The 14,855-nt window shown below is 54.0% G+C and overlaps 2 protein-coding genes across 14 annotated transcripts in view; one reads left to right on the top strand and one right to left on the bottom strand.

Annotated features, from left to right (window-relative positions):
• MTMR1 (myotubularin related protein 1) overlaps window positions 1–6,382 on the top strand; it is a 57,218-nt gene extending 50,836 nt beyond the window's left edge. For all 10 annotated transcript variants that reach the window (XM_058291421.1, XM_058291417.1, XM_058291419.1 and 7 more), the window contains 2 exons: window positions 1,308–1,484; window positions 4,726–6,382. In XM_058291421.1, coding sequence (XP_058147404.1) covers window positions 1,308–1,484; window positions 4,726–4,890 — 342 coding nt within the window. In that variant the 3' untranslated portion in view covers window positions 4,891–6,382. The remainder of the gene's footprint in view (window positions 1–1,307; window positions 1,485–4,725) is intronic.
• Window positions 6,383–7,912: 1,530 nt separating this feature from the next.
• CD99L2 (CD99 molecule like 2) overlaps window positions 7,913–14,855 on the bottom strand; it is a 134,010-nt gene continuing 127,067 nt past the window's right edge. Inside the window, exons 7-11 of one of the 4 annotated variants that reach the window (XM_058291422.2) lie at window positions 13,694–13,732; window positions 13,182–13,301; window positions 10,755–10,772; window positions 9,718–9,783; window positions 7,913–9,003 (exon numbers count right to left, since the gene is read on the bottom strand). In XM_058291422.2, coding sequence (XP_058147405.1) covers window positions 8,954–9,003; window positions 9,718–9,783; window positions 10,755–10,772; window positions 13,182–13,301; window positions 13,694–13,732 — 293 coding nt within the window. In that variant the 3' untranslated portion in view covers window positions 7,913–8,953. Of the gene's footprint in view, window positions 9,004–9,717; window positions 9,784–10,162; window positions 10,268–10,754; window positions 10,773–12,063; window positions 12,169–13,181; window positions 13,302–13,693; window positions 13,733–14,855 lie in introns of those variants that run through there. The other 3 variants (XM_058291423.2, XM_058291424.2, XM_058291425.2) reach the window with 3 other exon arrangements.

Below are 14,855 nucleotides of genomic sequence, written 5' to 3'. Positions count from 1 at the left end.
AGTCTTGAATACTGTAGCTTTGTAGTAAGTTTTGAAATTGGGAATCGTGACTCCTACAACTTTGTTCCTTTTCAAGATTGTTTTTGGGCAGTTCTAGTCCCCTTGAAATATGGCTGGATTTTGCTCATAAATATTATATTAAAAATTAAAGAGTCAGGGAAGTGGCTGTGGCTCAAGCAGTTGGGCACCTGCCTACCACATGGGAGGATCAATGTTCAGTTCCCAGCACCTCCTAAAGAAGAGGAGCAAGACAATGAGCTGGCGTGGCAAGATGCAGTAACAAGATGACACAAACAAGAAGACACAATGAGATTATGCAACAAGGAGGCACAGTGAGGAAACATAATGAGACACACAACAAGCAGGGAGCGGAGGTGCCTCAAGTGATTGGGTGCCTCCCACCCACATGGGAGGTCTGTTTGGTTCGTGGTGTCTCCTAAAAAGAAGATGAGCAGATGCAGAAGACACGCAATGAACAGACACAGAGAGCAGACAGTGAGCACAAACAGTGGGGGTGGGGAGAGAAATAAATAAATTTTGAAAAAAGAAAACTGAAAGGATCATAATCAAATGTTCCTGTATTTATAGCTTGTGAGGAAGTCAGCTGGCTTGTGAGCAGAATGATCAAAAAAGTCTCTGGGCCTTGCCATTTCTTGTTTTGATGTAATTGTGACTGATCCATGTTTAATTATACCTGCCCCACGAGGCCTTGTGGATTTGGGTGTTTTCTTTCAGATGAGCAATGCAAATAGTTAAAGCAATTGTTAAGATTGGGGGCGAGGGTAATAATTTAATGATGGCATTTATTTATTTCTCTATATAAAGCTTCTGAAGAAAAAGAAAAACACTTGCCACCAGGGCAGAGTTTTCCCCCAGATGACTGTGATTCTCCAGTGAAAGGAATCTTAACTGTAAATCCTACCCACACTCTTTAACGTTAAGAGTCACAAAAGCAAACTCTAAACTGGGATCAAAAAGTAATTTGTTACTGATGGGATTAAATCCTGTAACCCTATCATCCTGTGATAGAAAGTTCTCACTCTACCTGCCCAAAGACTATTGGCCAGGTGTTACCTTACTTCATCAAAAGTTTTCCCAGAACATTAACTAGTGTGTTTTTACATCATCCCAGCATTTGGTCATGCATGACATAAGGTAGGCTGGGCAGGTGTTTGGCAAGTGTTCCCGGAATTTCCCAGTGTTTAAATTCACTTCTTGTTCAGGTCATTTTCTCTATATAATACTAATTCTTGAGGACATGAAGGAAAATTGAATTTATTTCATTGTGTTCCATTTTTGTTTTTCAGGATGTATGTACAAAGACTATATCTTTATGGTCGTATATCAATAGCCAGCTAGATGAATTTTCTAATCCCTTCTTTGTGAATTATGAAAACCATGTGTTATATCCTGTTGCTAGTCTCAGTCACTTGGAATTATGGGTAAACTATTATGTACGATGGAATCCACGAATGAGACCTCAGGTATCTCTTTTTTTAAAAATTTCTTTTCAAAAGAGCTTGTCTTTCTTTCCAGGTAAAAATGGTGTGGAAGTGTGTACCCAGTAGGTATTAGCAAGTGACACTGAAGGGTCTCTTGCCTCGCCTTCAGCGCTGCCTTGCTGGTTAGAGTTACACTCTCAGCAGCTGCCAGAGGTGCCTCGAGGGTCCGCCTCCCACACACGAGGCAAAGCGGGGGCCTGGCTGCTGGGTTTGCCTCTCTAGCACCCCACCAGCTAGGGCGCCCAGGTGTGGATTCCCCGGATTTGCCTTTTGTATTTTGATACTCTTAGTTTAGCTGGCAGTCCACCAGGACTGTGTTGCCAGAGCCTTATTTAACATAACCAGTCCACAAAGCCTCAGTCAGCCCTCAAACCTGCTCTTCCTCCTCAGTGCAGCCACCCTCCCTCCCCAGCAGCCAGACAGAACGCTCCAGGCTCTTTCCATCGCCAAGCCCCACTCCCCCTGGCAAAGACCGAGTGGCCTCCTGCCCTTCCCAGCTGGCCAGGCTGCATCTGGCCCGAGCAGCAGTGGCTTTTCATGGACTCACCCCCCCCTCACTTTTGTGACTCTAGCCCAGGCTCAGCATCATCTGCCTCTTCTTTCCCAGAATTCTTCCTGTCCATTTAATTCGTCCCATGAAGCTGTAGCTGCAAAAGTCATTTCCTCCTCTGGCCCCTTCCGCTAGGCTGTGCTCCCTTAGCACCTCAGGAGTACTTTCCAGTAGGCTCTGGTTGGCGCCCACTTGACTCAGACCTGTCCTCCCCTCCGAGCAGGCCTGAGAAGCAGGCCCCACGCCCCTCCTTCCCCCTCCCCCACCTTTGTCTCTTCCCCCCAAGCCCTCCAACCCTCTGGCACCCAAAGCCAGCTTGGGTGCTATGGGAACCTTCTGGAGGCCTTCCATGCCCCAGCCGGTTGGGGCTGTTCCCCATCTTGAAGCTCCCTGCATTTACTGCTGGAGGCTGGCATCTGTTCCTGATGTGGTGTGAGGGCCACTGGCTGCCCCCGTGTGCCCACTGCCAGGCTTCAGTCCCTCTGTCCCTCACTTCATCTTCTCTGGGCCCCTCAACAGGTCCCCTGGGCACCTGTGGTCTCTCTCAGGCTGGCTGGGCCATGAAGCCCCAGGGATTGACTTGGGGGTGGAGCCCGTGCTCTCCCTATGGAGTGTCCCCTGTGGTGGGTGGCTCCCTCACCTCCCACCCGGAGCCCTGCTGCTTGGGTTGGTGTTCCTGCTCCCAGTGGAGGGTGCTACCCCGGGGTCCTGCACGCAGAAAGCGGGGACGCTGAAGGTGCCCCTGAAGCAGGTGTGGGGTTGTAGATCCAGCGCCTCCATGGGGCCGTCCTCCACGGGCCAGTCCACTGCCGGGCTCTCCCCCACCCCGCCCCTCGTGAAGTCAGGGAGAGGCTTCCTGGAGATGTGGCCTGCCTCGTCTGATTTTGCTCCATGCTCTCATTGTACGCTTCGGACAGCATTTCCACAGTGATACAAATAAATCACTATTAAAGGCCTTCTGCTGTAAGGTGGTGAGAGCACGTTTCCTGTCCCCCCTTTCTGGTCTCAGCAGCTTCATCTTAGCACGCTCAGCCCTGAGGCCACCGGCGCGTTTCCTTCCCGCTCACCTTCACCTTCACCAGCTTCCTTCTAAGTGTCGTCCATTTCTGGCCTCCTCAGGCTCCCGCCCCGCTGGTGTGACAACAGGGAAGACTATAAAGCCAAGTGTCTGGAGAAGGCCGCAGTCGGACTCCCTGGGGGCCACCAGGGCCACTGTTGGCCTGTGCACCATGCTCCCCAGTGAGCACGGCTTGCATTCCTCCCAGGAACTGGGCGCCCAGAGCCCCTTGGGGAGCGGCTGGTCATGGTGAAGTCCGAGGGGGTCGGCGAGGGCTGGACAGACGGGGAAGGGGGCAGAGCAGAGCAGAGGGGAGGCGGGGGAGGCAGAGGGCCGGGGCGGGGCCTCCCCCCCTCCCCCCTTGCCTTTGAGGTTTCAGCGCGCAGGACAGGATGCTGTGAGCCACGATACCCCCGGCCTGCCTTGGAGCGGCCCTGGGTCTCCCCGGGGTGGGGGGGGCCTCTGGTGTGGGTGTTACGGCCGCCAGGGGGAAGTACCCGAGGTCGGGGGCACTGCTGCCCGCCCCTGCCCTCTTCCCCGAGCCTGCCATGCCAAGGGCTGCGTTGGCTCTCGGCCTTCTCGCTGGTGCGAGCACCTGGCCGCCCTCTCTCTGGCTCCCTGGCTCTGGGGCCTCCAGGGGGCCTCTGTGGCCAGCGCTCGCCTGCGTGCTCATGCCCCCCCAGCAGGTGCTCCTCCAGGCGGCTCTGCAGGGTGAGGCCGAGCTTGCTGGGAGAGGGTGGGCGGAGAAAGCACCAGGTAGAAAAGACGATGCAGGCAAAGGCCCAAGGGTGGCACCTTGCCAAACTAGAAAACTCTGGAATGTGAAAGGGGGTGCAGGGGGGGGGGCAAGCTGGGGCAGCAGCCTGGGCCAGACTGGACAGGGCCTGGAGGCCATGGTCAGCAGAGTGGATGTCCTTCTCAGGACTGTGGGAAGAAGCTCCTGGAGGGGTGAGCAGGGGTGCCCGGATCTGGCTGAGGCAGAAGGGGCTCTCCTATTGCGGTGTGCAGGCTGGGCTGGCGGGAGGAGCAGAGGACATGCCCCAGGGCATGGCATCCCCTAAGCCCAAGAGCTCCACAAGGGAAAAGTGGGTGCCAGGATGGCTGTGAGCCGGGGGGGGGGGGGGGGGGGAGTGCTGTGGCTACCAAAGGGCACAGGCCCCAGAAAAACCCTTCTCATTTCTTCATAGCCACCCCCAACAAGGGGTTGAAAACAGCAAAGATGACAGGGGTGAGGAAATGTGGAGGGAGACAGGAGGGGCCTGTCCCCACAGGGCCCCCCACCCTCCGCCAGCACTGCTGGCTCCGGGAGCTTCTGCCCGCCACCATCAGTGTCTATGCAGATGGAGTGAAATGAGCAGAGTGAACAGAAGGCTTTTCCGGCACAAGAGCTGTTTACAAAAGTGCAAAGCTCCAGAGGTAACTGAGGTGGGGGGCAGGCAGCCACTCTTTGTAGGGTGCTCCTGCAGGCACCTGACCCTCACCTGAGAACCTCCCTCCGCATTCAAGGACACCTTGGCCAGACACGGAGCCCGGCTCTGAAATTGTCATGGGGTGTTTGCAACGCCGGGTGTCGGGGAGGGCCTGCTAAAGGCAGCTCTGCCTCTGTTCCCCGCCAGATGCCGATTCACCAGAACCTCAAGGAGCTGCTGGCTGTGAGGACGGAGCTGCAGAAGCGGGTGGAAGACCTGCAGCGGGAGATGGCCACACGCTCCATCTCATCCTCCTCCGAGCGGGGCTCCTCCCCTTCCCACGTGACCACCCCGGTCCACACTTCTGTCTGACAGGCAGGTCCATTGTCAGCTAGGGCAAGGGGCCCGGTGATGGCCATTGTCACTGTAGCGTGTGATCTTGTCGTCTAGGATTGGGCCCAGTACCCTCCGTGACTAGGTGGCCCTTCCCCAGGGCCCGTTTGTGTGGATGGGTGAAGCTCCCACGGAGCCCTTTCTGTAAGGTATGTCTTGTGAAGGGGCCTGATTGTCAGGTCGACCCTGTGAAGTCACCTTCTGTCATTTAGGCAGCTTTGGAGAAACTAGAGTGAACCTAATGCAATGCACTTAGATTTCAGAAAGTTCCATGCAATTTATTTCCCCATTAAATATGAATCAAAACAACAGCCTCTTGCTTAAAGATCACCTTGGCCAGTCACGGGGCTGCTTTTAGCTATTTGCTACAACTTCAAAACTGTTTTAAAGTAAATATTTGGTGGGGGAAGACAGAACATTGCCATCTACTCTCCAGTTCTCTTCACAAAAGGCGTCCTCCTGTACCAATTACTGTTGTATACATAACATATAAGGTATTTTTTAAAAACAAAGAAACATGCCTTTATTTTCCTATGTGCTTTTTTATGTTGAGAAGAGCCGCTCAAGGAGGTATTGTTTATCTGTACTCTGTGAGCAATTATCTTCCAGGACACCTCAGCTAACTTTGTGGTACCTTTGAAACAAGATTTGAAGATGGTCATTTATGGGAAATGTGTTACGGCCTCACCTGACTCTCGGCCCCATGCCAGAGGCTCCCAAGGTCAAACCTGAGTACAAGTTCATTGTAAGGTTAGCTGGTTGGCTTCTGATTACGAGATGCCATGCAGAGCCCTACATAATGACTTGAGTTTTTAGAATGTATTCTTAAAGAATCATTTTTTTTTATGGTCAAATACTTAGAGAATAGAAGTTTTTCATCTTGGAACCTTCTAATTCTTATAGAAAATTAGCCTTCAGTAAGATTTAAGAAATATTTCTTCAAGATGATTTGATAATCGGAAATCAATTCTCATTTTTTGTCATCTGGATGATGTTTCTAAATCATAGTTGAATTGAAATTAGTTTTTGATTTATGCTCTGAGCATATATGCAAGATTATTTATGGATGGAGAAAACATTATGGTATTCGTCGATACACTGAGTTTTAAAACGGGAGCAAATCCCACTTTCCCCCAGAAATACCATTTATTCCCCAGCTGCACTAGGCCTGTTAACCGTGGAGTGGACTCCGCTGGCCACGCCGGAGGGCAAAGGAGCCCCAGTGAGGACCCTAGGAACTCCCGTTTGATGTAAAGAAGCACAACAGGCTCTTTGTATGTTCCTAGAACAGAACTGAGTTTCTAAAACAGCTTGAAGCAGAGTTTTATTACCTGAGCAATTCTTTTTCCTGTTTTAAGTGTACTAGAATGTAAAACCTTTACGGTTTGGATTTTAAGCAGTTGATACAGTATTGTGTTTGCCTTGTCTGATGCACTGTATTTCGAGTTATAATTAAATTGCAAATATGTTCGCTCTGTGGTCTTTTCTGTTGTCTCTCCTTTTAAAGTATTTTGGTAGATTTTGCATTTCAGGAAAATTAGTAGTAGTAAAATAACATGTACTGAATGTTACTATGTGCCGGGCACAGTGGAGATAAAATGTCTTTACGTGATTTAATTCGTTTTCCTAAGTTTCAGCGTGACTGACTGTAAATCTGGAAATGGCACAGAGTACTCTAAGGTGGGGCAGGTGAGTGAAGTCAGACTCCTCAGAAGCAGCCAGGCCTCCTCAGTGTCTACGGGACAAAGGACGGGATGAAACCACCCCGCTTCCTGTGGGTCACCCAGCTTTTAAATGGCCTGGGGTTCCTGGCCCTCTCCCTGCACAAGTCACTGCCTGGTGGCCATGTTGGACTTTGGTCTGGAAGAATCACATGGTGGCGCTGGGTTTGAGGACTTGGGTGTATTTTGCTACAAGCCTGGTTTGACACAAAAATGCCATTTGATCTCATTATTATAAACACCCTCTGGCCAGGGCCCAGTGCCTGCTGCTCCTCGGTATGGACAAGGCCCCGTCCCTGCTCACCTTTCTCTGGATGCACAACTGCGTGCAACTAGAGTCGACACTGGTCACTGGCTTCCTTTTAAGAAGGCCGAGCAGTGGGCTGGGGAGTCGTGAGCCTGGGGTTCCTGCCTCAGCTCTGCTGCTTCCTGCTGGGAACATCCAGCCTCCCGAGGAGCAGACACAGCACAGTGAGGCCTGGTGGGCAACCTGGCAGTCTGGGCACGGCCCTCTGTGGCCCTGTCCCTGCCTCCTCCAGACTTTAGCTTCTTAGCACAATGAGGGTCGTGGCCTGGCCACCCCTTGGAAGCTCTGATGCTAAGTTGTCCACCGAGGGGGTGAGGGCAAGAACGCTAATCTTCTAGAGAGATACCTGTGGTTGGGGAGGAGGGGAATGAAGTGGGCTTCCATATACATTACTTTAGGAAAAAATAGCATCACTTGGCAAAAGAAGTGCCTTAACACCATCAGAATACGATTATCTGATATGTTCTGATTTGTTTAATGCAAACAATAGATAGTGTACAAGTCACACTTAAACACAAGCACGTGAAAAGGATATACAGGGGATTCTGAGATCAGTCTCCATTTTTTCTTCCCCAGAGGACAGGTATTAACCCCAAGTGGCCTCCTCTACAGGCCCTGCTCCCAGGGGGTGCCCCACCCCACCACAAGGGCCCCTGGTTCCAAAGCCTTCACTTGAAACATTGATGTGCACTGACTCTTTTCCTTCAGTCCTTTTTCACTCATTTTATCTCTGCAATCCCCTTCAGCAGGCCCCAGCTAACCAATGCAACTCTCAGATAGACACACAGCTACAACAAGAGCCCCCTGTGCACCTGAGCACGTATCAAATGTCGGGAGGAGAGGCCCCCTGGGACAAACTGAGGTGCTCGTCCAGGCTTGTTCTATCTAGTCACTAGGTGCTACCATCTGTGTCTAGGTGCCAGGCTGGCCAAGAGCAAAACAGGGCTCTTAACAGAAGTCAGCACTACTTGGAAAAGGTTTCACAGAGCGTTTTTATTTTATATCATAGCTGTGGGGTTTCAAGGTCTTTAGATAGACAAATGTCATTGTAAGGAGAAAGTGGGCATTTCATATAAATGGAATTTACACACTATGTGGCCAGAGAGGGCAGGAGACCCTGCAAACAGGCAGCTAGAGAAGCAATTCCTCCCTTGCCAATTCACTTCCTCGGGCACGGGGAGTTTCACAAGGCCGTGTTTGCCTGCCTTCATGGTGACTCCCAGAGGTGTTTGCTCAGTGCTCCAAGCCCCACTCAGACTGCAAAATTCTATTTCTGGGACAAAGAGGCAGAGCCCATGTGCAGCCAGAGGGAATCGACCACTTGAGCTACACCCCCTCCACCCCACACTTCGCTTTTCTACAGCTTCTGCTGGCTTTGATGCTCATTCTGCTGTCAGGAGGGTGGAGGGTGAGCACACGCACGAGCACAACCCTGCACCCACCAGACAATGAATACATGGGTCCTGACAACTGTAATCGTGTCAGCCCCACCCACACCTGGTCCCCTGTGGAATCACGGGAATCAGGCCTGAAAGCCACAGCCTCCTACTTATCTGGAACACCCCTAAACTGGCAGGCCAGTCCCGAGATGCCATGTTTGCATGAAAATAACTGAAAAGCCTCCACTTGGACCAGCTCTGTGGGAGGCCAGCAATGTAGATGCCGTAACTGAAAGAAAGGTGGAGAAAAAGGCAGCCCTGGGGTGCCGGGAGCCGGGCTGAGGGCTGCTGACTGGCTCAGTCCTTGCAGGGCCTCCTCACCCGCGCTCGCCGAGGCAGCGCTGGCCCGGGAGAGTCGGTGCCCTGGTTTTGGATTTCAGCACCAAGTCTGCCTGGAAATGAGCATCTGTGGCCGGATGGGCACCCACACCGCACTCACGAACACCAGGGACTCCTCCGCAAGACGGAGAGCAGCGAGAAGCCAATGACATCAGCAGAGCAGCACAGCAGCCGTGGGTCCAAATTAAACAGGGAGCTGGTCACAAGCGGTGGCAGCCGGGTCCCTCCACTGGAGCTCAGATCCGTGGCGGCTCGGCAGATGGCGTTGGCAGCGCCGAATAGCTCACTGGGGAAAAGGACACCTAAATATCCTTTCTGTCCTGCATTGCTGGAGACAGACCCCCGGCTCCCCCCCCTGTCGCGTCCTGCGCCTCCCCTGGGAGTGGGGGGGGGGGCAACGGGCAGGCCTGTCACAGCCCTAGTTTGCTCATCTGTAAAACGGGCACACCTGACAGGGATGCTGGGCAAGTCATTTTAGTAAAGCCCTCCGCACAGCACCTGACCCATAGAGGGTGGCCCTCGGTGGCCGCTAACAGGGTCAGTGCTACCGTAGAGTAAATTTTCCCACATTTCAATCCAGGGATCTTTAACTGATTTGGTGCACCACTGCCAGGCACCCATCCCTACACACTCAGCACCCACGGCCCGGGCAACGCTGACAGCTGGCCCGGAAGGAGCGCGACGATGACGACGGTGGAAGTGGGAGGGGGCCAGGGAGAGAAGGGGGCGGGTGAGGGAAGAGGGGGAAGGGATAGAGAAGGGGGGTGCAGAGCGAGGGCCGTGGGCTTTCCCGATGGGATCCGGGCTGTAACCAGGCTCCCCCTTGCCCACGGGTCTTGGCGGAAGGACGAGCCACAGGTGGGGGCTCCTCAGTCTGAGCAAAGGGGACTGAGCCATGTACAGTCCTCTGCGCCCTGCAGCGCCTCACTCAGCTGGAAATCCAGGAGACAAACGCTGCCACCCGTCCCCGGAACAAGGGACAGTGACAGGAAGTCCTCACCTTGGGGTTCCTCACAAACAACAGCTTCCAGGTTCTCCCCCTTCACGTAGTCTGCGTTGAGGCCCTCTGCAAGGCAAAGGGCAGAGGTAGACGCCCACCCCAGGAGAGGCCCGGTCCCCTCGGCCAACTCCAGCCCTGCACCGTGCACCCCTTGCCAGCCTTGTCTGGCCCGAGTCACCACAGAGTGTCCACCCCACGCGCTTAGGGCAGCCGCTCCCGTGAGCAGAGCAGCGGCGTGCGTGAAGCTCCGCCCAGCCAAGGGGCTTCTGCAGGTAGAGGGGAGCCAAGCGCCAGTGAGTGACGATGGATGCGGGGGCAGGGGTGCGGTGGCTGAGGGCAGTGCTGGCGCCAGGCGGTGAGGGCAGGAGGACCAGCTTCTCCTTCGCCAGGAATCACTGCTGTCCCCACCCGAGCTTGGAGGGCCAGAGAAATCGCTAGCCCCTACCTCCTTCCAAAGCACCCTCGTCACACCTGCACTCAGGCTACTGGGTGTACCATGCTGCATGAAAGGGCCGCCTCACGGGACCTGGAGCAGGCCCCACTCCTCCTGCTGCTTGGGGTAAACCAAGAGTCTGGGTGTCACAGCCCTGGTAATGGCAGGGCTGCAGCCCTTACCCTGCCTCCACCACTCGCCCACTGCGGGCGCCAGCAGAAGTCGCCTCATGGTCCCGGGCTCAGGTGGGATACCAGAGAAGCCCATGGACCACGTGGGCCTCGGACTGTGGTGACCAGCAGGAAGCTGCCCCAGGGTGGGCCTTCCCAGCTGATGGGCCAGGCCTGGATGAGCCGCCCAATCACTGCCAACTGCCAACATGGCGGGCAGCAATGCCGTCGCTCCTCAGGGACAACCAGCCCCACCCTGGCCTGGGGACAGAGGGCCTGGCAGGTGGCATCCTCCCTCACATACCAGGGAAGTTAAGAGACAGTTGGAGTCAAGGCAGGGCTGGAAAATGCCAGGGAAGTGGATGAGGCTGGACAATGAGGTGCTGAGGCCAAAGCAGAAGAGGAAGCATGAACAAGTCAAAGCTCGTCTTTACCTTGACCCTCTGCTGCATCTGAAGGCAAGACACAAAGCTTAGAGGCCTGAAGGAGCTTGGCGCCGGCAGCCAGCCACACGGGCCTTCTGCGTCGCACGGGCCCTTGGCATTTAGGGCCACAAAAGAGGAAGCAGAGGCCACGGGCACTCCCACCACTGGGGTACCTGCGCCGGCCTCAAGCCTTCCATCAGGTGGAGATGCGACATCACAGCCCCCAGGTCCTCGGTGGTGTTAGCAGGCCCCAAACATCCACGGCTTCCTCCCAAGTCCCACCCAGTGCTAGGTGGCTCCGACACACCAGTGTCGACACACCCCTGCAGGAGGCTGGTCCCTCCCGGTGCCAGTCCAGGATCAATGGGCCCAGGCCTGCCCAGCCCTCCACAAGGCCAGCAGGGGGCACGGGGACTGCAGCCGGGTCCCTGGGCCCCCAGAACGCCAGGGCTGCCTGAGAGGGCTGTCCTAGGCCAGAAGGACCAGAGCACCTGGGCGAAGGAAGGGGCAGCCGAACAGAGCCGCAGCCTGGGGTGGGGGCGGGAAGGGGGCTTTGAGCCATCCTGAGGGGTTCTGAATGGGGCCACCCTTGTGCTGGGAGCATGGGGGAGTCCTGCTACCTGTTGGGCAACGGAAGGGGGATCAGGAGGATCCCTGAAGGTGAGGTGATCACTGGTAAAGACAGAGAAGGGTCTGGTGGCCTTGGGCAGGGTCAGGTCAAAGTCCACCTTGACTATGAGGCATCAGGTTTGTGAGAGGAGGACCTGGGGAGGTGGGGAGAGCCATTGAGTCATGCTGAGAAGTGAGGGGCTGTGGGTCATCAATGAGCAAGGGCTGCCATCATCACCCCAGCTTAAGCAGAAGGAAACCGAACATGAACTGTCCCCCAAAGCTCAACAACCCCCCTTGGAATTCCGTATCCCTCCCACCATCCCACACAACACCCTCACATCATTTTGCTCTATTCTCTCCCAAATAGCACTTAAATTGTGAACCTTTATCTTCATTTTATTTGCCTGTTAATCCAATTTGCAAAACCTTGCACCTACTTGTTTTAGGAAACAACTCTGGAAATAATGTATTTTCATTGAAAGTTAGTGCCCCCCCAGACACAGACAGATACCGAAGGCATCTGCTCCATGGTCTGAAGATCAGCCGTTGGCTCTGCCTGTTACTACCAGCACCTCCATGGGGAAACTGATGCTCCAGTTCTCTCCTCCACAGGCAGGCCCTCTCTTGCCAGGCCCAGGCACCCACATATAATGCTGAAGAGAAGTGTCCAGGGCAGGGATGAGCAAGACGGACTCGAGGTTTGGCCAGTTCTGGCACTTTCTAGCTGGCTGAGGTCAGAATCCCCTTGACTTTTCCAATCAAATGGAGATGCCACCACATGCCCGGAGTAGCAGTCCCTCTCCCTAACCACCTAGTAGGAGAAAAATTATCAGAGGGATCGTTTGCCTTGAGTTCTGAAAAAGGACGGCTCCAAGGAAAGGCCAGCTCCCAACCCCATATCCCTTCTGACTCTGCCCTGTTAACACCACTCTGTAGCCAGGCTTGGAAATCTCACAGCAGGAAGACCACGAACAGTTGTGTGGGTTGTGCACTGAGACGTGACTGGTGTCCCTGAAGCACTACTGTGCACAGCCTGAGCAGTGGTATGTGATGCCGTAGTCAAGAATGTTCTACAAGAGCACAAGAAGCAAACAGGACGGCCAGCTGGAGAAAGAGTTGGGGTCTATGGCAATGACTACTCTCAAAGCATCCTGGGTCCAAGGTTGATTTGGGAAGCTTAGGTCCTGGTTGGAATTAAGGGCAGAGGCCCTGAGCAGAGGTGAGCTCCCTGGCCTTATCTCACTTCAAAGGGGCTGAGGAAGAGATGAAAGAGGGAACCTGGGGCTAAGCCACGTCCTGACCCTCAGTGAAGGCCAAACCAACAAGAGATGGTTCACTCTCAAAGCTTCCCAAAGCGGAGGGGCATGGAAGCTTTTAAATCCAGATTCCATTAACCACAATTTAGCCATCCAAAGGGGGGCAAAGGGCAAAAACCACACTTGATTGCTTCTCGGGCACTCTTAGTCCTTTACAACAATGGACAGTTCCATACGTTTTAGGATCTCCTGGCTTGAGTGGGGAGAGGCAGGGGCCCGCAGACAGCGACTTCCATGGGCAGCTGTCCTCTGCTCCCGAAGAGCCCAGCAGCAGGAGGGGGAGCTGTGACCAAGGGGCCTCCCACAGGGCCTTTCCGCTGGGGCCCGTTTCAGTTCGGCCCAGTGTGTCCTGGAGGATTCCCCAGAGTACAACCCGCCCTAGCCGGGAGCTGGTCTAGGGCAGCCTGGTGCAGGGACCTCAATCTTGGCTTGCTCCCAGCCTGCCCCTTTCTCTGGAAAGGCCTTCAGGTTCGGGCCACATCTAGGGAAGGGGCGAGGAGGCACTTACGCTGAATGCTGAAGCAGAACTTCTTCTGCTGGTAGGAGATGTAGCTGGAGACGGCGCCGATCAGGGCCATGGCCAGGGCGCTGGCCACGCCGGCGATGGTGCCGGTCTCTGCTGACATACCTGGCCACGGAAGGGTGGGAGGACAAAAACAAGATGAGAAGAGAAAAGAAGGGTGGGAGAGAGGGGGGAGCAGTGTTGGGCTGGGTCCCCTCCGGCCACCGAGCTGAGCTCTCTCAGATGCCCTCATCATATGTCTAAAGCATTAGAGCACCGCAGTGCCCATTGGGTTTGCCAAGGGCATCTCATTTCTTGTAAGGATTTCCATACTTAGAAGCTGGACAGGGAGACAGGGAAATGGTGCAGGCGCTCTTTGCCTGAGGTTCAGAGAAGAGGAGTCAGGTGCGTGGGTCTTGGGCCAGAGGGCTTCCCGCTTCCCTCGGGGCCACCTCCCCCAGGCCTTCATGATTCTCTACAGGACACGTCCAGGGAAAGGTTGGCATTCAGAAACCCACCAGATTCGGCGTCGTCACTGCTGCCGTGCTGGCCGTCACCTAGAGAAAGGACACGCGCACTCAGTGTCTGCTGCAAGCTGAATGGGGCCGGACTCAGGCCCTGTGGGGACAACACCTGCGGGGCCAAGATTTAATTCTTTAAAGCTGTCTTACTTCCATTTCTGCGCTTGGAAGCTATAGTGCCTTCAGAAAGTAATCTCCCACAGGTAGCCAAGCCCAAAGGGGCACACTGCTTGGCCCAGCCATGACCCAAGTCAACACACGGGTTCTACAGAGAGAAGGTCTGAAAGGTGCACACATGAGGGAGGGAAGTGAGATGGTCTCTTCCCTCTGACAAGCACCTGAGGCCGTTTCAGGAAACGAATTAGCCTGGAGCTCTTCCTTCTTCTCAGGACTTAATGCTCATGATGGTGCAAGGCTGTGTTCCCAGAGCCTGGGGTTCTTACAGAAAATCGCCCTGGATGTTGGAGACAAAGAGCTCGGAGATTTCCTTTGCCCATCAAAGAGTCTGGGGGAGAAAATTAGGTTTGTTATGTTCCAGTCTGGGGCTAAATCCTTGAGTTAAATGAATTTTATAAACATCCTTAATTGGATACCAATCATTATTGAGAAAATGAAGAGTACCAATAATTTTAAAAACAAAATCGCTGCGCAACATGCCAGCAGCAAGAAGGTCATCCAGGTGGCCTGCGTTGACATGTTCATGTCACTACATTCCTGATTTGGGCTCAGTAATTCAGCCTATTTTTTCTTTCACTTTCAGGTGGAAAGAAACGGAGCTGCTCCGGGAGCTCTCTTCCCTACTAATACTTGGCTACAGGGAGTCACGGCTTGAATATTTTAATCTGTATGACCACTGAGCTACGAAGGCATCATGTGCGAAGTGTAACCAGGGCGGCCCCTCCCTGCTTCCCCTCTAGGTGAAGGGTCAGCGCTTCCTGGGCTGTCAAAAAGACTCCGAAGCTCAATATTTCCCTTCTCTAGGAATCCTGACTGTCAGTGATCATGAAGAAGCATCCTCCTAAGAAAATAACAAGAAGTATGATCCACCCCCACCCTCATCTAGATCTTTCTGCCCTCCTAGGTGCACAAACTTGGACTGAAGTCAGCCAGTGGTCCAAGCTTTGATCCCTGTTTGGCTACTGAAATCTGCTCACTTCCT

This window comes from Dasypus novemcinctus, chromosome X (genome assembly GCF_030445035.2).
Source record: "Dasypus novemcinctus isolate mDasNov1 chromosome X, mDasNov1.1.hap2, whole genome shotgun sequence".
Classification (NCBI taxonomy): domain Eukaryota; kingdom Metazoa; phylum Chordata; class Mammalia; order Cingulata; family Dasypodidae; genus Dasypus; species Dasypus novemcinctus.
Note: the sequence above shows the minus strand (reverse complement) of the source record. Positions and strands in the feature narration are given on the sequence as shown.